This window comes from Bicyclus anynana, chromosome 19 (assembly GCF_947172395.1).
Source record: "Bicyclus anynana chromosome 19, ilBicAnyn1.1, whole genome shotgun sequence".
Taxonomy (NCBI): Eukaryota; Metazoa; Arthropoda; class Insecta; order Lepidoptera; family Nymphalidae; genus Bicyclus; species Bicyclus anynana.
The window spans coordinates 9,813,308-9,836,984 of NC_069101.1; the positions used below are offsets into that span (position 1 = coordinate 9,813,308).

General features: G+C 36.3%; 2 protein-coding genes across 2 annotated transcripts; both read left to right on the plus strand.

The window, feature by feature from the left end:
* Positions 1-3,877: 3,877 nt before the first annotated feature.
* LOC112045006 (integumentary mucin C.1-like) lies at positions 3,878-16,031 on the plus strand. Its single transcript, XM_024081039.2, has 4 exons — positions 3,878-3,998; positions 11,083-11,486; positions 12,433-12,505; positions 13,760-16,031. The coding sequence occupies exons 1-4, from the start codon at positions 3,899-3,901 to the stop codon at positions 13,963-13,965; spliced, it is 783 nt and encodes a 260-aa protein (XP_023936807.2). The 5' UTR covers positions 3,878-3,898; the 3' UTR covers positions 13,966-16,031.
* An 874-nt stretch (positions 16,032-16,905) lies between these two features.
* Positions 16,906-21,981, plus strand: LOC112045009 (uncharacterized). Its single transcript, XM_052887356.1, has 3 exons — positions 16,906-17,046; positions 18,467-18,763; positions 20,165-21,981. Exons 1-3 carry the CDS (start codon positions 16,977-16,979, stop codon positions 20,392-20,394), a joined length of 597 nt encoding a protein of 198 aa, XP_052743316.1. The 5' UTR covers positions 16,906-16,976; the 3' UTR covers positions 20,395-21,981.
* The last annotated feature ends 1,696 nt before the right edge of the window (positions 21,982-23,677 follow it).

Below are 23,677 nucleotides of genomic sequence, written 5' to 3' on the forward strand. Positions count from 1 at the left end.
TTTATTACTTTCTTTAATAGGTATGATAAACTGAATAATCTTAAGTAGAATTTCTATAAATAAGTAATTAGTATACTGGTTTAGGTACTAATATTATGATGTAGGTGGCTTTCCCCACCTGAGGTACCTATGCAACTCATTTCTATAATCTTTCGAGAGGTGTGCTTTTACGTCGGATAATGATCAAGTGGGTAAGTACCGACGCAGACATACAGGGTGTTATAATGTTACTAACATACTATGTTAGCTCGGTCCTGTTGAGCACGAGTCTCCTCTCAGAATTGTTAGCTTGTCAAAAATGCATGCTATATTTTGGAAGAATTAAGAGCTTGCAGCGCGTCGGTATGATATGGATAAAATTCGAAGCGCAAACGAGACGCCGAATTATGACTTTCACGTGAGTGAAAAGCACGGAGCGATTGATGCGCGACGCAAATTTTATGACGTGAGCGCCAAAACCATTTTTACCTAATTGCAAGTAAATTAAACAACATAACGCAAAACAAAATGGCCATGTTCAAGATATATACCTAATTTTCTATACAAAACAAAAATTTAAGAAAATAAGTTTGCTTTTCCTAAGATTGAAAGCAAAATGTGAGCAAAACATGTATTTTTCAAAAAAATAAACTATCGAGAAAAGTTTTACAAATTGTGTATTTTGTATAGTCATAACGAAGCTAACACTTTGATATATTTACCCAAATATCAGGCTTCTAACTTTTCCAGAATCTGAGATCCATTTGTAACCACCAAATTATATATTGCACACTCTTAAGTTATGTTTACTATGTATTGTTGTGTTTTGAAATCCAGTCGCGTTTGCCCCTTTTAAATTTACATGTTGTTATTAAATAGTGTAGGAAATAGTAGTCTGTGACAGTGACGTCGCTCAATCTAGTGTCGACTTCAGTGTACTCGTGGCGTTCGAGCCGTCCACATCTCTTGTTGTGTAATTCTTTATGGGTTACTTGGGATAGGCGGGGAGAGTGACTTGAGTGGAAAAGGGGAGTGTTTGTATACAGTCAAAGGATCCTTAAACCCTACACACATCGTTCACAAGTACGTGACTCCACTCATTTTCTCCAATCATTCTCTGCCATTCTAGGCTCTTTTTTGGTTACAGTTTGATTTGCTAATTAAGTTGTCCTGACAAGTGTTGTGAACCATAACCTTAGTTCGACATTAGTTTTCTTATATTTGTAATCACTTTTGAGTCCTATAATATCAGAAGTGGGATAAAGAACTTGTGCTCACAAAGTAAACAAAGATAACGACGAAGTTTTAAACTACCCTAAATCAGGCCAATCGTTTTTCATTTAATTGTTAAATCTGGTATGAGAGATCATTTTTCATAAAAGGAGGGTAACAAATTAAGTGAGTAAAGTACACCGATGAGTTTTACATTACGGTAAAGTTAAAGTCGAATATCAATAGTGTGTGAATCGTGATTTCAAGTTTTAAGTATTGACGGTATAAATTTAGTCCTATAATAGATATCTCAATAACTTCAAAAGTTTGCACAAAATAGTATTATTTATGTTATTTATAAAACATTCGTATTTTAATATTATGTATTTTGAAAAGATTTCTAAATTCTAGTTTATTATTTTTACTGTGAATAGTTCAATGTTGACTACTGGCAATTATAACGAAATGTCAATTGCGTATTATTATTGCGTAGTATTTTTCCTTCGTAAAAACGTGGGTACTTATGCAATCGATCATTCACTTTTGAGCTAATCACGAGTTAAGTCGTTAGTGGAAGAAAACAATTCGTAACTAACATTTTTTGAAAAGAGCTTCTGTAGAGTACCTTATCGATTCTTCTCTGCAAAGTCCGCTTTTCCGAATTGAAAGTAGTATACCATAAAAAACAACACTTGTAAAATGTAGTAATTCTCGCAATCAGTTATTCCACCGCAAAAAGTTGTGAGATCCATGTATCGATTACTTTATTCTGTCCGTAATTAAGGGATCTTCTGTTTCAAGTTATTACGTTATTAACTAACCTAACAACATCTTACAGTGACCAAATCAGAGCCACTTTTCTTTTTTAAAAAAAAAAAAGAAGTGCTCCCAGATCATCATTAACAGAAAGTATTTGAAATAAACAAAATGGCGAAACATTCAAGAGTTTTTATTAACCGAATCCTGACAACGCTAATAAAATGTAAGGGGTTCAGCCTTAGTCCACCACGCTGGCCCAATGCGGACCAATACGGTCATATCCACTGGGCTATCACGGCTCAAATTGGACCACTTCCAATGGCACCAATACCCTACAGTGAATACAAAACATGGCTTCGCAAGAAGACACTGCTGCCACATGCAGAGATATGGACTAACAAGACTGCAAATACACCAAAGAGGCTATAGGCTCAACTCACGTTTACCCACGGAAAAGGCCCAGGAAAGAAGAAGAAGCAGAAAAAAATATTTTTAAAATCCTCTTATCAAGACCTTTCATTTGATTTATCACACGATGAAATTTGTAAATGTTTTATTGTCAACTTTCCATCTTACCCCCCATAAGTGCCCCACATATTCAAAGTTTACCTATCCACGATACATCTCTGTATTTGGGTCACTAAAATTTATATGTGTACCAAGTTTCAACTGGATTGGTCCAGTACATTCCGAGAAAACACACAGACATTAAAATGTGCGAGTGAGATTATAAGGGTTCCGTTTTTGTACTACGTACGTTCGGAACCCTAAAAAGAAGAAGGTAAAACTAAGCGGACGCTCGCGACTCCGCGATTCAGTTTTTCACTGATCCCGCGGGAACAATGGATTTTGCCGGGATGAAAAGTAGCCTATGTTTTAATCCAGAGTAAAATCTATTTCCATTCCAAATTTCAGCCGAATCGGTTCTTATATAATGATTTATTTATTTTGCTATCATCCGCGAAAAGTCAACGAACCCATGCGACAACGTCACCCAGGTCCGACAAAATACTCTCTACGTACGTTTCACCCCGAAACCGGAGCATCCTCAGGAGATGTTGACTCTACAACGTGCAATTGCACGTTTCATTCAAATAGGTACAGCCGTTTACAAGATGTGGATGATGAAAGTGGGTAATGAAAAATTGAATAACTTCAAATATACCCGAGGTACCTATACGAAAAGTCATGATGATTCAAAACTGTAAATTATAGTATCAATTTTCTTCATTTCTTGTAGTTGTCGAAGGTTATAAATATTTGTTACGATGTGCAGTGCGTGCACTTTATAGTTGCATAAATGCAATGCATAGGCATTCATTACATACCTGTATTGGAGGAGGAAAGTTTCATTTTGTAAAATTTTTACCTATAGTACGTACCCTAATTAAAAACCTTTTACACGCCACCGATAATGTTTTTTTTTTATTATTTACAAGTTAGCCCTTGACTATAATCTCACCTGATGGTAAGTGATAATGCAGTCTAAGATGGAAACGGGCTAAGTACCTCGGTAGGGTAACTAACCACGGCCGAAGCCTCCCACCTGCCATACCTGGACCAATTAAGAAAATAACAATCGACCCAGCCAGGGATCGAACCCAGGACCTCCGTTTTGTAAATCCACCGCGCATACCACTGCGCCACGGAGGCCATCAATGTGTTACTCTCGTTCTAGTCATCTGTATAGCATAACGAAGCTGTCAAATCAGGAGATTCGGTTCATATTGGCACTGAGAGCACCGTTTTTGCGATTAAATCAATCAGGCTTGGAGGTCGCCAAAGAACCATGAAAAATTTTAAAACTAGAACCAATCTTCAAGCAGTAACTTCAAGAGGTGATCGTCTTATATATGTTAATTGAATTTATTTGAACACGCTGTATAGTTAAATAAAGGTATATTAGTACTGTTATCACAAGGTACGGCCTCATTATTAGTTGTATTTGATGATAGTGTTTCAAAAACGCAGCAAACAACACGCGAAAATGGTTTCGCTAAGGCTTTTCTTTCTACCCCTGCTGTGTATGCTGTCTGCAGTAATTCAAGGTAAATAATCAATTGTTTAAATTATTTTCTACGATATCATATGTCGTTCTGTAGTATTTATATGTTTTAAAATGTAAATCATTCCATGAAAAAACATATGCAAATTCAATGATTTTCATGACTCTTAAATCAAAAATGAAAATTTTCAATGAATTAAAATGTAAAGGATTTTCATTATTACTTCAATGCGCCAAACCTTTTCGATTTAAATATATTTTTTCGAAAAATTAATACTTGAAAAAAAATCAACTGGTTTTATATTATTGTGTGTTATGTCGGTCGAACTTTCTTTTCAAAATATATTTTTTCATAATTATCCGAGAATCACTTCACTACGCAGATGATGATGATGGTGATGATGATGATGATGATGAAAGAAGGTTACTACTTACTAAAAGTAAAAATACGCAAAGGTTACCTAAGATATACATACCTACTTGTTTCAATCATCATTCTTCAATAATTTAAGCTGATTTTTGTGAACTTTCTACTAAAGCATTTTGGAACTAGGTCCCTTTATTAACTATCCCTAAATCAGCGCTACGTGTCCAAATTCAAATGGTCACGTAGCATTATGCTGAGCTGGGGCCATTTTCTGGGTTATGCCACACATCGCAGGGTATCGTCCTGGATGTCATGGTGTACTGGAGATATTGTGATGTGCGGCATAATTTTTTTTTAATGTGAAATCTGCGCTAAATCGCATTGCGCCAGCGTGGTGGACTAAGGACTAACCCCTCTCATTTTCAGATCTCATTTTGAGAGGAGACTCGTGCTCAACAGTGAGCCGATTTTTTTTTTTTATTATTTGATGAAACAGATGATTCATGTAACTACACTTATCTTTTATCACTGTTCATAGAAAACAATACTTAACTATATTAATAAGTTCGATAACATTGTACCTATTTGAAGTGGTTTAAGGAATCCAGTTATTGTATCGCCAACGTACTATATGAAGCTATTGACTTAACGCTAATTATAACAAGTGGTATACTTCTCGATATAATATATAAAGTCGTCGTTATCGTCGTTATCAACCCATATACGGCTCACTGCTGAGCTCGAGTCTCCTCTCAGAATGAGAGGGTTTTAGGCCAATAGTCCACCACGCTGGCCCAATGCGGATTGGCAGACTTCACACACGCAGAGAATTAAGAAATTTTCTGGTGTGCAGGTTTCCTCACGATGTTTTCCTTCACCGTTTGAGACACGTGATATTTAATTTCTTAAAATGCACACAACTGAAAAGTTGGAGGTGCATGCCCCGGACCGGATTCGAACCCACACCCTCCGGAATCGGAGGCAGAGGTCATATCCACTGGGCTATCACGGTTTAATATATAAAGTAGATTGTAAAATATCCTATCAATTTTATGATCTTACTTGTAATGTTTAATATCCTTTAGGAAAGACTATTTGAATACATGAGTCAATAAGTATTATATTATATTAGTTATATATTTATACAGGGTGTCCTGTAATTAACGGATAATACGCAAATAGTAAATATACCACCTAATTCATCATCATCATCATATCAGCCGATGGACGTCCACTGCCGGACATAGGCCTTTTGTAGGGACTTCCAAACATCACGATACTGAGCCACCTGCATCCACCCTGCGACTCGCTTAATGTCGTCAGTCCACCTGGTGGGGTCGGCCAATACTGCGCTTACTAGTGCGGGGTCGCCATTCCAGCACTTTGGGACCCCAACGTCCATCGGCTCTTCGAACTATGTGCCCCGCCCATTGCCACTTCAGCTTCGCAACTCGTTGAGCTATGTCGGTGACTTTGGTTCGTCTGCGGATCTCCTCACTTCCGATTCAATAACGCAGAGATACTCCTAACATAGCTCGTTCCATCGCCCGCTTTGTGACTCTGAGCCTTCTTATGAGTTAGCGACCAAGTCGGAACCATAGGTCATCACTGGCAATACGCACTGTTCGAAGACTTTTGTCTTCAGGCACTGAGGAATTTCGGACGAAAAGATGTCGCAAAGTTTCCCGAATGCAGCCCAGCCGAGTTGGATTCGACCAGTCTCTTTCTCGAAATTACCACCTAATTATCTAAAACTAATTTGAACAGTTTTCCAAAAATTAGTGACCAAATTTTTCTTTCTTGAATCAGTTTTATCAATGATGTAGCTGTTGTAATTAGGATTTTCAAAATCTGATTTTTGTTAAACATTGCAGATTAAATTATCAATGGATATTTTAACACTAATTTTGTAAATAATGTTTTATTTGATTTGTGGAAGAAGCTTTGAATGCAATAATTATATTAAAGTGTGCACATTCCAAATTTATCTTCAAAATGTATTATAATACTAGCTGACGCCGCGTGGTTTCACCCGCGTGGTTCCCGTTCCCGTAAGAATACGGAGATAATATATAGCCTATAGCCTTCCTCGATAAATGGGTTATTTAACAGTGAAAGAATTTTTCAAATCGGACTTGTAGTTCTTGAGATTAGCGCGTTCAAACAAACGTTCAGCTTTATAATATTTGTATAGATCTGCCTACTAGGGAGTATTTCCCATAACTCTGGGGCTATATTCTTTACCGAAAAAAAATAACTGTATTACTACAATTAATGTTTTCGGGGTAAAGAATATTTCTTTTTTAAATAGATGTTAAAATGTGAAGTGTGTGAAGTGCACGCCACTGATATTTATTACTTAAGTCTATAAAGTGGTAAAAAGTATACAATATTATACTTTTTATGGGCGGACAAACAAAATTACAAATTGGTCCGTGGATATAGTGAAGAAGAAGAAATATTTTAATGCACACAATATAAAATTAACAAAGAATAAATTCAAACTAATAAAAATTTGCATGCACTTCACACACTGTCATTCATAATATACGCATCCATAGAATTATGAATGACAGTGTGTGAAGTGCATGCAAATTTTTATTAGTTTGAATTTATTCTTTGTTAATTTTATATTGTGTGCATTAAAATATTTCTTCTTCTTCACTATATCCACGGACCAATTTGTAATTTTGTTTGTCCGCCCATAAAAAGTATAATATTGTATACTTTTTACCACTTTATAGACTTAAGTAATAAATATCAGTGGCGTGCACTTCATACATTAAAGTACTGCATACCCTAAGAGTTGTCTTCTTAGTGGTTATTAAATACAGATTTTTCTACTTTGCTTAATTTTATTACTAGTGCATAGCATACCCTGATCGACAACCTTATGCACGCCACTGATTAACCATACCAAATTTCTAGTCAGCTTTCAAGTTATAACAGATTGAGTTATCTTACTGACAACTTTATCTATTTTATTAACAACGGAATCAGTACCTATGCAATTTGCGAATTCCAATTACATTTTTTTTTAATTGGTCGACTATTAATCTTTAAATAGCAATGGGGATGATGACTAGGTTTGAATATATTGATTTTTATGATACATTCGGGTAAATAAGGTCAATGTTAACTTATTTATACAAAAAAAGCAAAGATTGTCTGGATATTTGCAAAATAAATAAGATTATTAAATTTCAAAATCTATTAAATTTTTTTTATCGTAATTAGATGAAAATTCATACAGTTTTAGCTTCCTTATTCCTATTTGAACTATGTGGCCTGCCCATTGCCACTTCAGCTTCGCGACTCGCTGAGCTATGTCAGTGACTTTAGTTCGTCTGCGGATCTCGTAATTTCTGATTCGATCACGCAGAGAAACTCCAAGCATAGCTCGCTCCATCGCCCGCTGAGTGGCTTTAAGACTGACAACAACCTCAATAATATAATGACTTTATAGATTTTTATTTCAACCTTTTGCGAAGTTTTGCAACATGTAGTGTTTTTATGTGAGAGCCGTGATAACCCAGTGGATATGACCTCTGCCTCCGATTCTAGAGAGTGTGGGTTCGAATCCGGTCCGGGGCATGCACCTCCAACTTTACAGTTGTGTGCATTTTAAGAAATTAAATATCACGTGTCTCAAACGGTGAAGGAAAACATCGTGAGGAAACCTGCATACCAGAGAATTATCTTAATTCTCTGCGTGTGTGAAGTCTGCCAATCCGCATTGGGCCAGCGTGGTGGACTATTGGCCTAAACCCTCTCATTCTGAGAAGAGACTCGAGCTCAGCAGTGAGCCGAATATGGACGACGAGTGTTTATACGAAATTGCGTGGTAATTTCCAGTACATTATCGGCAGTTTGTCCTTTTATCAGATTACAAGCTCTCATTGGCACTATTGATTAAAATGTTGAGGCTGGTATCTTGTTCAGGGAATTACGCTTACCGTCAATGTTGAACAAAGTGTTGAAATTAATTTATTATCGTCATACGTACCTAATGAACATCGTGGCCCGAAATTATATCGTTGATTTTCGTTTATTATTATCACAACAAACTGACAAATACATAAATATAGTACTTTAACGTGTGACAACAATTCAATTCAATTTATTTATTTGCAATTGTACAGTTACATTAGCTGGTATACAATAAATGTTGAAGGTACATGTAGGTACATTATACAATTCGCCATGTACTGGCATGCAAATTTCTTAAAACACTATCTAAAAATCACTAGTCAAAATAAATACAAAATTAAATTCGTTTTTTACAATATTATATACGCACTATATTTATTTATATAATTTCAAATGTCTTATTCTCTAAAGTGTCAATCAATTGTGTCAAAGTTTATTAAAAAATGTCAAATAAATAATCTTTAATAGAATAATAACATTTCTTGAGCAATAATTCTTTGATCTTATTCTTAAATACGGCAGCACTCAACAATTTATTTTTAACAAAATAAAATTGAAACGACTTTGTTCATCATATATCATTGTAAGGGCTACCTTTTGATCAGTTTGAAGGCGGTGCCAAGCCAAAGACGTATTAATTAAAGCCGTTTCTGAAAGAACCACGGGAAAGAAATGTCTTTTAATCCTAAAAGTTTATGATCTAATCGGCTTTAGTTAATGCATCATAGTGTTGGCACAGTTGGTATGATGGTAAGTGATGATGCGGTCCAAGATGGAAGCGGGCTAATTTATTATGAGGTGAATGAAAATCCACACTCCTTATCGATTTCAACACGTCATCGTACCGGAACGCTAAATCGCATGGCGGTACGTCTTTGTCGGTAGGGTGGTAACTAGCCACTGCCGAAACCAGCTAGACCTGTACCAATTAAGAAAATCTTAATTGGCTCAGCCGAAGATCGAACCCAGGACCTCTTGCAAATCCACCGCGCATACCACTTCGCCACGGAGCCTGTCAAACTCTACGATATTAATGCACGAATTTTTATGCCTTGGGTATATATTTTAAAACTAAACTACGCCCTCGACTTTATGCGCGTGAAAATCAGTTTTCACAAATCCCGCGAGGACAATCGATTTTTCCAGGATAAAAGTAGCATATATGTAGTATTAAACCAGCGTAAAATCTAGTTCCAATTCAAACTTCGGCCAGATCTCTACAATAGCTACGGCGTAGACGAGTAACAAACATACACACATACTTTCAAAATTCAAAATTCATTTATTTCAAGCAGCCTCAGCTTACAAGTACTTTTGACACGTCAGTTGACTATTTGTAAAGTTTCTAGCACCGGTTCGGAAGGCAGGTTCTGCTGAGAAGATACCGGCAAGAAACTCAACAGTTGCTCTTTTGAAAAAGTCATACAGAATCATAATTTACAATTGATAACAATTACAATTTCTTATAGTTTTATTTCCTGTGTGAAGGTGGAAGCTGATCCAATGGCCTTCAAGCACCTTTATCGTTAAGGAACTCATCAATAGTGTAGTAACCTCGACTAAGTAAATGTTTTTTAAAACATTGCTTATAGTTGTGCATTGGCAAGTCCATCACACTTTTTATATATATATTTGATATTTGATTATGATTACATTGAAATTCATTGCGTAATTGTATTTGTACTGGTAACAAAAACACTTGTATTGACATTACGTACGTTTTACGAAATAAATATATGTATATTATATATTATAGTACCTACAGACGTACGGTAAACGATATTGCTATCTATAAATTAACATTTTACAAGAGAGAATTTTTTTTTTAAATTTTTTATTAAAAGTCTTAAAATGGACCTCTTACGTATTTGGTTTAATAAGATTGTGTGGTTTACAAATTAGTATGTTTTATCCAATGATAATTTTATACTATAGATCGGTTACGTCACTACAAAATCACCGCAAAAAGTGATCCGAATAATAGGCTACAACACTGAGCGCACACTTGCACAATTTTGTCTTATATTCCAGTATACATAGTTTTTACAATGCCTGAACACACATCTTGATATTGTAGACGATCTTTAGGTATTTGTTTAAATAACGTTCTTTATTGACCACAACTAACATTGAGTTGTGTATAAAGGAGATCATACATTGTGAGCCCTTTTTGAAAGTGCCGGCCAACAAAGAAAAATGGCACAAATTGTTAGAATTTGCCATTTGGAGTAATAGCATAATAAAGTATAAAAGTTATAGAAGGGCTCTGGACCAAGTTATACAGGTTCGACGATTCGTTATTTCCATACATTTTGTTGATTTTCAAAAGTGCCCGCTAAGAATAAAAACTGGTACGTATCGTTAGAACTGCTCATTTAGAGAAATAGTATGGCACAAATGTTGTAGGATTGGTCTGAGCCAAGTTACGGAGGTTTGATGACTCGTCACTTCTATACATTTTATTGAGTTTCGTAAGTGCTGACCAACAAAATAAATTTTATTATATATAACTTGCCATTTGCAGCGATAATTACTATGGCATAAACGTTGTTGCTCTGAGTCAAGTTATACAGTTTCGATGATTTGTCAAATCGATTTTTTGACAACTTTTATGCCGTATTAGCTATTGCTCTAAATAGCTAGTTCTAACAAGAGAGAGAGAGAGAACTCCATATTTTTTTGTTGGCCGGCACGACTTTCAAAAAGAGCCCAAAAATGTATGGAGCGTGAATGATCTCCTTTCCTCTTCTGAGCGCCTCATTTTTCATGCGCTAGATGTGTTATCTAACAGTATTTAATATCATTGCTTTTGTCTATTTTTTACCAACAGCTCAAGCGTTAGAATGCTACCAATGCCCTGACTGCGCAAGTGACTATGAAACTTCAGCAAAAACATGTCAAGCCCCTGATAACGGCGGTAGCAGCACCGTACCACCTGTGACCACAAGCCCAGCAGAAACTACTACCAGTAGCCCAGCAGAAACTACTACCACTGGCCCAGCAGAAACTACTACCACTGGCCCAGCAGAAACTACTACTACTGGCCCAGCAGAAACTACTACCACTAACCCAGCAGAAACTACTACCACTGGCCCAGCAGAAACTACTACCACTGGCCCAGCAGAGACGACTACTGCTATCACAACTGAACCTACCAACACAGATGAAGACAATAACGTTGTAACCCAACCTCCTACGCAACAGCAAAGCGATCCAATTGTAGTTGAAGCTCAGGTGAGTATTAATTTTTATTATTATTACTAGCGAATGCCCGCGACTTCGTCCGCGTAAAACACGATGTAAACTTTTAACTACCCCTACCCTACCCCTACCCCGTTTTCTAATTATTATTAATATGAACTTTATACAATAACAATAAAGCTCACATTGACTACGTTTTAGTTAGAAAACATTTGTATGGGAAAAAGAAAAGGGCTATTTTCATGGTTTTTCCGGCAATTATTCGAATTTTTCTCGCCGTAAAAACCATCCTTGAACTTGAACGAACATTTAAAAAAAAAGAATTGGCCAAATTGGTCCAGGCGTTGTTGAGTTATGCGCTTACCAACGCATTTTGCGATTCATTTTTATATTATAGAAGATAGACTAACGGACGTCCGCGATTTTGTGTGCGTGAAATTAAATTTTTCACAAATCCCATGGAAAATATGGGTTTTCCGGGGATAAATAATCTTTTTTTTACATAACAATGGAACCGACTTCAAAAACGTATTTCATTTATTTTGACTTTAATACAAAATTACTAAGCCGATTTTAATGAAAATGAAATGGGACAAATCTGAAAATATACTCTTTCTAACAAAAAAAAAACATTTTTAAAATTAGCTAATAACTGACGAAGTTATGAGGTAACAAACATTAACAAAAAAACAAAAAAAGAAAGAAAACAGCATAATAAAAAATGAAAAAAAAAATCATCGAAGAACAGTGGGAGAGAATGGCACAGTCGATTGCGCATGGCGACGCGTCACCACGCCAGAAATCGGTTTTACGTGCGGCTATATATGAAAGAAAACAGCGTAAAACAGCAAAAAGTATATGTTGCTCAATCTCCTTTATCTCTCAGAGAAAGTCATCTCAGCGGTTCCAAAGATTAGCCCGGACAAACACACAAACAACTTATTACTAACTTAACTCATACATGGATTTTTTTTTAAAGTCAAGAGTCCGGAGATCAGCGCGGCAGTTCAGGGCTAATGCAACAGTAGTGTGCGTTGTTACTTCTTTTCAAGGTAATTAGAATTTTATTATATTTCAAATCATTTTAAATTTAAGCTAGCCCTAAGAGAGATGTCTCATTAGTGCATTGCGTTGTTCGTCGCAACGAATGAACGCATTGTATGCCACACCTGCGAAGAGTCTTGACAATGGATTAAAGCAAATGAAACACTGTCCGTCTTTGCAACAGAGCTTCATTGAAATCTCGCAGTAACGACGCAACGTTTTAATGTGGCAAGCCATAAAGTTTTAGTTACGACTTGTACCAGAACTCACAACCACCAGGTTAAGATTGAGGTTAAGTTATGTTAGGTTAGGCCATTTGTCCAACAAAAATATTAATTCAAAGACAAGTTAAATATTTGAATTGTTTACACCACCACCACTCGTAGACATTCTATATCAATTGGCTAATCAGATTATCATCGTTTACCTATTTTAAGAACCATCTTAATCACGTAATGTTTTAAACAAAACACCGTGTCACAGTCAGTCTATTAATTAAGGCTAAATAAGCTAAATTACTTAAGGGACTACTTAAGTGACCCTCTTTTTACCTTGGTAGTTTTAAAAAATATGAATCCTTAAGAAAAGAGAGAGAGAATCCGTAAATCATGGGATAAAAACTCCGAGTAGATCTCGGGTCTTGTGGTAGATGTACGGTTAAGGAATTCCTTCAAAACCGATTAACACTCCCCTTCTCCGCTCGTGCTTTTCTCCGTGCCCAGCCAAATTTGGTATGATCCTAAGAACAGCCTTGGATACTCGTTGTTACTTGGTCCACTTCTAACGAGATCTAGATATTCAAACAAGTTATAGAGAAATTTTGCTGGTATATAAACTAATCAAATTTATAGATCATTTGTTACGTCAAACTATATTTTTTTTTTATTCTTTACAAGTTAGCCCTTGACTTACAATCTCACCTGATGGTAAGTGATTATGCAGTCTAAGATGGAAGCGGGCTACCTTATTAGGAGGAGGATGAAAATCCACACCCCTTTCGGTTACTACACGGCATCGTACCGGAACGCTAAATCGCTTGGCGGTATGTCTTTGCCGGTAGGGTGGTAACTAGCCATGGCCGAAGCCTCCCACCAGCCAGACCTGGACAAATTAAGAAAATCTCAACCTGCCCAGCCGGGGATCGAACCCAGGACCTCCGTCTTGTAAATCCACCGCGCATACCACTGCACCACGGAGGCCGTATTTAGTAATTTTCATAATTATTTTTATAAAGTGGTAATAAATTAAACTTTTTTTTTCAGTAAATGGCACTGATCAAATTCATCGAGGATGCTCATTCGGAGATGGGCTGACAGATGACGCGAGATGCAGGAATGTGATTGGTAGCAACTTTACAGGAACACTGGGTCGATGCAACGTGTGCGAGACCGACAGATGCAACTCTGGAACCAAAGCGGCAATAGCGTTCGTTCCATTATTAATCGGCATTTTTATTCATTCTTTGTAAGCTATTCTGTAGTGTATAAATTGTAACATAATTGTATCGTCGTCGTCGTTATCAACCCATATACGGCTCACTGCTGAGCTCGAGTCTCCTCTCAGAATGAGAGGGGTTAGGCCATTAGTCCACCACGCTGGCCCAATGCGGATTGGCAGACTTCACACACGCAGAGAATTAAGAAATTCTCTGGTATGCAGGTTTCCTCACGATGTTTTCCGTCACCGATTGAGACACGTGATATAAATTTTTCTTAAAATGCACACAACTGAAAAGTTGGAGGTGCATGCCCCGGACCGGATTCGAACCCACACCCTCCGGAATCGGAGGCAGAGGTCATATCCACTGGGCTATCACGGCTCACATAATTGTATAATAACTTTTAATTCACTAGGCACAAAAATAATAGCAAAACAATGTATATGTGGAATTGATACATATCGATGGGCTAAATCTAAATAAATACGCAGAATTTCTCTATCACGTCTAGTTTTGCTGATATTTGTTTTCATTAAAATTGTTTACATTTCGATACTGACAGTGACATTTGTGAACAAATGGTCTTGTATTTATCTCTGTGTATTATGTAGACAGAGGTATATTACCACTAAGTATAAACGCGAGCGCAGTGCTGACTTATAATATGGCAGTAGCTTACTAATTTAAAAACAGTTTTTACATAATATTTAAAAAGCTATAAAGATAAAAGGGTTATTTCGTAGTTTTATTGTTTTATTGGCAAGGACAAGCTCAAAAACTAGACGTGATATAATCGATTTGTAAAGAGTTCAGTTCAGCAGGGTGTAGAGACAGTGTCCACTTTAGATGCAAATATACCTACAGTGCTTACTTTTGAAAATGTGTAACTGTGCAAATTAGTGCAGGATTTCTTAATTTTATGTCATCCGGTGTAGTTACCCCAGTCAGAGTTCATATGCATGCCACTAGGCAGCAGTACAGGCACATCAGGGTTAACATTTATGCCTTAGGTTAAGGGGAACTGAGTAGCATCCATATCATTGTCGCAGGAGTAATATAACATTTAAATCCCATATAGGTATACTACGTAATATAATTGTGTAAGTAATGTAGAAAATATAAAATCTTACATTGATTGCTGGGAATCGAACCGCTTAAAAACAGTGTGTTATTTTGGGATTAAAAATAATCTACATAGTTATATAAATATCGTAAATTAAAGTTGGCAGCTAAGCTTTAATATTTTAAAGTAAGAAACTATTATGGTATACAAATATGTAGAATATTATTTAATATAGTATAAGCTTTATAGTCCCATTTTAAAGTGGCATGTTTTTAATAGGCTAAAAATGACTTTAAATTTTTGTTTTTTTCTTTGTATCTACACCTACTTTATTGTTTTAAATAATAATTAATGTAACAATTTAAGAAGGCGTTAGGCGTCAGCCATTATGGGACGCCAGCGAATACCTTGCCTTAAAATTTCACACAATTTTCATTTTGTAAATATTATTAACCATAAATTATTTCTTAAAGTGGTAAAAGAATTTGAAAATTCTTTTCTACAATACATTCTATAATATTCGGTATTCTCATGGGAACAGAAACTAACCGGTAAAACCGTGGGGTGAAGGCTAGTCTAAAATATATCGAAAACGACTGGTCGCAACGGAATGCAGCGTAATAATGAGGCGTTGCTCTAAGATTACTTCATTACTTTCGTCTGTTTTAATTTGTATATAGCTGCGTATTTTTTAATGTACCTCATATTTAATTTCACGTTTAGCTTTCGGCTGGTGGGAGGCTTCGGCCGTGGCTAGTCACCACCCTACCGGCAAAGACGTACCGCCAAGCGATTTAGCGTTCGGGTACGATGTCGTGTAGAAACCGAAAAGGGGTGTGGATTTTCATCCTCCTCCTAACAAGCTAGCCCGCTTCCATCTTAGATTGCATCATCACTTACCATCAGGTGAGATTGTAGTCAAGGGCTAACTTGTAAAGAATAAAAAAAAAATAGCTCTTAATTCTAGACATTAAATTGAACCCTTCAAAGATGATATCGCTGACGTCCAGAAAGGCCACGCTAAACGCCTAACTGAAGTAATGTTTCAATTTGTAGCTCGTCTTTTTAAATTATATAAAACACCTACAAGCTGTAAACATTATTTTAAATAAATAATAAACTAAATTATTCATATAAATTTTGCTTTTCTTATTTCCCAACTAGCGGACGCCCGCGACTTCGTCCTCGTGAAATTTAGTTTTTCACTAATCCTTTGGGAACCATGGATTTTCTGGGATGAAAAGTAGCCTATGTGTTAATCCAGAGTAAAATCTATTTCCAGTTCAACTTTCAGCCAAATCGGTTGAGTAGTTGCGGATATTTTGAATGGATGTTTGTTACTCTTTAACGAGTAACAAACATCCATTCAAAATAGATTTTGAAAATTTATAATCTTATTTATTTTGCAAATATACAGACAAACTTTGCTTTTTATGTATAAATTAGTTAACATTGACCTTATGTACCCGAATATATCATAAAAATCAATAAATTCAAACCTAGTCATCATCCCCACTCTGCCGTTATTGGTCGACATTTATCTATTTCTCTTCCCGAAATAGTTGTCTCGTTGGTCGCATGTTTTTTTTTTTTTTTAATATTTGCCATATTTTTTTGTATAATATGACCAATATTCCCATACCCCTCCAACTAGTCGGGACAGACTGTGCTAGGAGTGGGTACGACAATAGAACAACGGGCCGGGGATCGAACCACCACCCCTCGGTGATGAGTCCGACCGCTTTTACCGTTGAGCTATTGAGGCTTGAAGACTATGTTAAGCCTTTAGGTATTTTTTTTGGAATATGGCTAAAAAAAGTTTTGCGCTTGGCTTGTTGGTCTTGAACGATTCGCTCGATTTGTCAATGGCGTCCTATAATGGTCGACTAAGCATGGCCTATTCTTTGATTGCTATGATAAGCTATCGTCAAATATAAAAGAACAGACCTTCAGGTCAACGTCATTTGAGGAAAGCAGGATGGCGAAGGTTGCGCTGATTGTTTTGGGAGGGTGCGTCTTTTTTGGATTACTCAAATTGGTGGTTTCAGGTAAAAAATTGTTTTTCTACTTTACATGTCGACGCCCAGTGGTTTCACCCGCGTAGTTCCCTTTAGCGTATTCTTATGTCAAATTATAGTCTACTAGCCGACGCCCGCGACTTCGTCCGTGTGAAACTCGATGTAAACTTTCAACTACCCCTATCCTACCCCTAGCCTACCAATAGCCTACCCCTAGCCTACCCCTACCCCTACCCTACTCCTACCCACCCCTACCATACTTTTCTGGTTCATTTTTAACAACCCGCTGGGGTTACAGGGCCAGGCCTCCGTCCTTGTAAAAGAGGGAATAATGGAGCTTAGACCCACCACGCTGCTCTAATGAGGTGGCGGACTTAGAGTGATAATGTTAAATTCATTAGCGACCACTATCAGGTGGCTATACTAATATTATAAAGAGGAAAACTTTGTTTGTATGTTTGTTTGCTTGTTTGTTTGTTTGTTTGATTGTAATGAATAGGATCAAAAACTACTGGACTGATTTTAAAAATTCTTTCACCATTCGAAAGCTATATTATCCACAAGTAACATAGGCAAAATTTTATTTCGGAAAAAAATAGGGTTCCGTAAGATATTTATGTTTTTCGGACACAAGGTGTAAAAAATCAACCAGAAAAGTAGGGTAGGGGTAGGTAGGAGTAGGGTAAGGTAGGCTAGGGGAAGGGTAGGGGTAGGGGTAGGATAGGGGTAGTTGAAAGTTTACATCGAGTTTCACGCGGACGAAGTCGCGGGCGTCGGCTAGTTAGTGATAATGAGCGAGACCAACGACTTAACACGCTCTCCGAGGCACAGCCAACTTCACAACTCCGGGCTGAGAATAGGGTACTGGACTCATATCAATTTAATATAAACAATATTAATTTTGTATAGTACATGGAATAAGGGGCCACAATATATCGATATTCTATTATAAAAGTTAAGCCTTTCTTAGCAGACTTAATTAAATTTTAAAATCATGTATTTTTAAAATTTTCTAAACGTCAAAAACGCTGTCGTCCATTTTGTGACGTCACAATATACTTAATGTACTGAACGTCAAACTATTATTAACTAATATGTTTGTCGAACGCTCCGTTTGGTAAAGGATTAGTTAACGTGACGTCATAAAACAATTAAAATATTGACCATCATGGCCGACAGCGTTTTGGTTCGTATTGTCAAAAAAATATTAAAAATTTTAAATTTTTATGTAAGCGCAATACAGTCTCAAAAAAAAAATAATTATTTTCAATATAATAGAACTGTAATGATCAATATGAGACCATTTGAAAAAGTGTCAACTAGCCTATTGTAACTGAAAGTTTCGTAGAAGAAAATAATCCAGGACCAGGATCTTGTAATCCGAAACCACATAGGCTAACCAATGGAATAACCAGAGACAAAGAAAATAACAAATAATTAACATTTAAAGTTCCGCCACACGTAGAAGAAGCAGATTTACGGATAGCAGAAACCCCGGAACACGAAGACAATCAAGAAGAAGACAGAGGCGGAGCTAGAGCGAGCGCGGTTGCCTTCGCTAGTGGAATACATGGACCGAGACCCAGTGCTTTGCCTGGCCCGACTCCGAGCCCTGGGTTTTTTACAGAGTGCTACGTATGCACCGATTGTCCTCACATCCTCCCAAACACCACTTCCAAAGTATGCCCCATAACCCTTGATCCAGCCAAGCGAGGCAAGTGTGTCACCTACGCTGAACAGTATAAACGTACGTATTTACTCCCAATAATCGCTGTATTTTAAATAAATAACACGTTGATTGATAAAGTTGCACAACTAAAAGAAAATGATTTTAAACTTATTTCGTGGTTGTTCATTATGAATGTTATTTAAACGGGTACATACCACGATAAAACGACGAGATTTTTATTGTCGATATTTCGACCCAGTTGCATGGATCGTGGTCACGACGGGACTGAAGTGAAGAGGGTAGATCGATTTTGCCCCTAACAGCTGACTTCACTTCTCATCTCGCAACTTCAGTCCCGTCGTGACCACGATCCATGCAACTGGGTCGAAATATCGATAATAAAAATCTCGTCGTTTTATCGTGGTATGTACCCGTTTAAATAACATTCATAAAAGAAAATGCCAAACTCAAGTATTTAAATGAATGGCTCAATTAACAACAACAGAGGTACAACAGAATTTTAACTCCTGATTTTTTGGCGACGCGAAAACTGATCTATGACTCCGAATGTTAACGTAAATAATAATAAATTGTACTTTTAATAGGTTATTAATAAAAAAAAAATCCTGATTAAAACAAATAGCAAATTTAACTGAACGCTAAAGGAAATATAACACAAAACAAAAGTTAAAGGCATTACCGATTATGCCGTACCTAATTCAATTTCCTTCTGGTTACAGAAATGTTTATAATTTTTTTATAATTTACGATTAACAATATTAACAAGTGATGGTAGGTATTGTATTAGTGGAATGTTTTTAATAACAAAATATAAAATGCTAAATTGTGTTGTCAATCGAACCAACTTTTTTGTAAACCAAACCAATTGTGTTATAGAGGTCGTTTGAAAAGCTTTTCCGAATTCTAAATAATCTTCCACAAAGTGATGTTGTTGACACGTTATGCCATAGTTAAAGTGAAACCTTAAAAACGCTACATTAAAAAAGCTGGATTTGACACAAAGGGAGGGTTCGATCCCTCAGAGTCAGTGACCTGTTAAATGTCGTAACTCGTAATATAGTCTTTCCAACTAATCGATACGATATATATACGATACGGATACGATAACATTGGTCATATTTAAAATACATAATAAACTTATAGCAAATATTCTTTTATCATCATCATCATTATATCAGCCCATGGACGTCCACTGCTGGACATAGGCCTTTTGTAGGGACTTCCAAACATCATGATACTGAGCCACCTGCACCCAGCATGAATCGCTGGATTCTGGATTCCTTTATACAGAAATACAATGATCTCTTATACATTTAGTTACAGAAACTTCCTTCATCATCATCATCATATCAGCCGATGGACACCCACTGCAGGACGCCTTTTGTAAAGACTTCCAAATCACAATATTGAGCCACTGCTTCAGGATCTTCCTTATAACCGTATATTATTATGTTTCAGATATGAGGAGACCATGGTATATACGAGGCTGTGCTTCAGAAAGGGGAACCTGTGCTGACATCAGGAAGGCCCATGCGTCTCACGCAGACATCGTCACTTTACTACTATGTTACGAGTGTGAGGGAGATAGATGCAATACGAGCGGTGCGGCACGATCTATAACCGACATCACCATGGTATTCTTTGCTATGGTGGTCACGCCATTGATTGCGAAATACACGCTCTCCTAAAGTACAAACGATCAAAGAAAAGGTCTCGGAAAATTGATTTTAATTTAAAAAATGTATAGCATTGATCTATAACCGTCATGTTCGACCGCCTACTACGTTTTAAATTAAGTATAAAAGACAACCATCTGTATAATCGCAGGTTTTCATTCACATCATCTATTTAATTTTTACAGAAACTATCACAAAGCAACATTTTGAACTGCTCTTTCAGAGATCTAATAACTACCTAGGTACTTGAAATTGATATTCCCAGATCTTTTGTTTCCCAAAAAAACGAAAGTAATTTTAAAACGCAGCTGACCAAAAAATTACATAATATGAACCTAAATTTTCATGTTATATCAGATATGTTTTGTTTACCATCGTGAATAGCAAATAACAAAAAGTGTCCTTGTTTTGTTAATGCACGCCATTGACGATCAATAATTCTCACGTTTCTGCAGCACCCACGACTATAACTGATCGTGTATTTATCGCATGACGGCTTGACTTATAAAACGTCTTCGCTGCCGTTTGTGCTGCAGAAACGTGAGAATAATTGACCGTTAATGGCTGACTTAATAGTGCCAATTTGTTTTTCTTGCTTAGGTACATGTATGTAACAAACATTGTAACTGCGCGTTAAAGTTGTTGAGGTAATGACAGCTCAGATGGCACGACTGGACACGATAGCCTTGAATTCTCGAAGGTACCTACGGCTGTACCAGAGGCGTACTAACAGGGGGGCAAGAGCTCTTCGATTTTTTTTTTAATTTGCCAATTTAAAAAAAAATTGTAACAATAAAAACATGCACGCCTCATAAATCTCGTTAGACGAGTAGCTAGTAGCTAGTAGTAGTTCACGATCGATTAAGCAGCAAAGTTTAAGACAGACATTAATGCCTCTTCCATGCTTGCAGTAGTATTAGATTGGCTCGGTTGGTTATTTCTTCATAATATATTTTAAATTTTTTATTGCTCCTTCCGAAGCAGTGATAGTTTTCTTGATATTCAATAAGTATTGACAATGTAAATGACGTCGGTTAAATAAAACATTTTACTTGAAAAAAATAATTAAATTGTATGGGTGTCAAATTTCCCTTCGGGCCCCGAGCGATAAAACCCCATGCTACGCCACTGGACTATACAATATCTCGAAGATTTGTTTTCCAAGCTACATATTCAGTTACGTTTTAAGAGTTATGACTCATCGCTTACGTCAAATGTCACGTTTTAGGTGGATTTTTAAAGACGTTAGTTTAGATTTTTATATCTGTGTACGTCGGTGTTGAAGTCTTCCTTCTGCGTCCTAAACCATCAGAATGAAGCACGGAATCAAAATATTCTTGAAATGTCAAAATCCACTGAACTGTATCAAACATGGCCAAGTTATAATATATCTGATTTGACCTCAGCTAATAGCTGCTCGACTGATTTTAGTGTTAATCTTTTCAAGAGTCTCATAGATTGTTACTAAATGTATTTATAAATAAACGATTTCCTACATTATTGTTGTTTCATTATTCTTAAGAACGCGAACGTAGTAAAATTGACTAATTTCTATGTTATTATCCTAGTTTATATGAAAATAAAATAGCATTTATTAGAAGATAAGATATAATAAAAGAGATTAATAAGATTTAATAAAAGATAAATAACATTTTAGTCATTCTCAGTACTTAACCCAATAACGCCCGCCGTGTCCAAGTGGGTACACCTGATTAATGCTTGATAGCTTTATTTTTTTCTTTGATTCTAAGGAACTATTTGAATATTTTTAATTTGTGAGATTGTATCGGTCTATAAAAAAATGAAATTATTTTATAAATCCAATATTTAACTCTGTTTCACGGATTTATTAGAAGTTAATATATAATAAAATATAATATAGCATCTTGGTCATTCTCACTACTTGGACCTGACCTTGGATTGTAAACTTCAGTGGGGTGCTCATATAGAAAAACTGTCTGGTAAACTCAGCTCAGCGGCATTTGCAGTGAGAAAAATAAGACAGTTCACTGATATTGATACAGCTAGGCTAGTTTATTTTGCGTACTTTCACAGCGTAATGTCTTACGGTATTTTATTGTGGGGCAAGGCTGCCGATATACAATCTATATTTGTACTTCAAAAAAGAGCAATTCGAGCAATATATCAATTAAAATCACGCGAGTCCCTTCGTCAAAAGTTTAAAGAAATAGGTATACTAACAGTAGCCTGTCAATATATATATAACAGTATAGTCTATGTAAGACAAAATATTAATTTGTACAAACGAAAAGGAGATTTAAACCCACGTCTTACTAGACACGGGCATAAGTTAGTTATTTCTGCATATCGTCTCCAAAGAGTAAAAAAATCTTTTGTAGGTTTGGGTGTACTCTTCTATAACAAGATCCCCAAGACTGTGATGGACCTGCCAATGCATAGCTTTAAGCAATGTGTTAAAAAACATTTACTTAGTCGAGGTTACTACAACATTGATGAGTTCCTTAAAGATAAAAGCGCTTGGAGGCCATTGGATCAGCTTCCACCTTCACACAGGAAATAAAACTATAAGAAATTGTAATTGTTATCAATTGTAAATTATAATACTGTATGACTTTTTCAAAAGAGCAACTGTTGAGTTTCTTGCCGGTATCTTCTCAGCAGAACCTGCTTTCCGAACCGGTGGTAGAATCTTTACAAATAGTCAACTGACGTGTCAAAAGTGCTTGTAAACTGAGCCTACTTGAAATAAATGATTTTTGATTTTGATTTTTTTGATTTTTTACTTAATGATCAACGTAGTATAGGTACGTACTACATGCCTACTACTATAATATGATATACCACTTGGACGCTAACTACAGGACTTGTAAGAAGGCTCAGAGTTACACAGCGGGCGATAGAGCGATAGATAGATGCTCAGTGCGAGTGTAGAAACAAAGTCACCGAAATAGCTCAGCGAGTTGTGAAGTTGAAATGGCAGGGCGATGGAATTTGGGGTCCCAAGGTGCTATAATAGCGACCCCATACCGATAGAAAAACCAATAACATTAATACGGTAAGCTTCTAAATTGGGAAACTCTAAATCCTCGAGACAATAAATGTTTCGCTCTCTGAATTCAATAATCTCACTCTGGATGCAGACCCAAAATTACTTTTTTTGTAAAACGTTTGTATCTATTCATAGTTCTTTCATAGTAGTTCTAGATCTTCCGAACACTTATTTTATACGTACCCTTGTGTTTCTTATACCATTGCATTGGTATTTATTTGAATAACATAGCATTACCTATATAATTGCAAGTGTAGTACCCCC

Bases quoted from the DNA above. Each gene is read 5' to 3' on its own strand.
- LOC112045006 (XM_024081039.2), top strand. From the start codon at position 3,899: ATGATAGTGTTTCAAAAACGCAGCAAACAACACGCGAAAATGGTTTCG. The intron at 11,487-12,432 runs GTGAGTATTAAT...TTTTTTTTAAAG, and splicing joins CAATTGTAGTTGAAGCTCAG to TCAAGAGTCCGGAGATCAGC. The intron at 12,506-13,759 runs GTAATTAGAATT...TTTTTTTTTCAG, and splicing joins CGTTGTTACTTCTTTTCAAG to TAAATGGCACTGATCAAATT.
- LOC112045009 (XM_052887356.1), top strand. From the start codon at position 16,977: ATGGCGAAGGTTGCGCTGATTGTTTTGGGAGGGTGCGTCTTTTTTGGA. The intron at 17,047-18,466 runs GTAAAAAATTGT...TAACATTTAAAG, and splicing joins ACTCAAATTGGTGGTTTCAG to TTCCGCCACACGTAGAAGAA. The intron at 18,764-20,164 runs GTACGTATTTAC...ATTATGTTTCAG, and splicing joins CTACGCTGAACAGTATAAAC to ATATGAGGAGACCATGGTAT.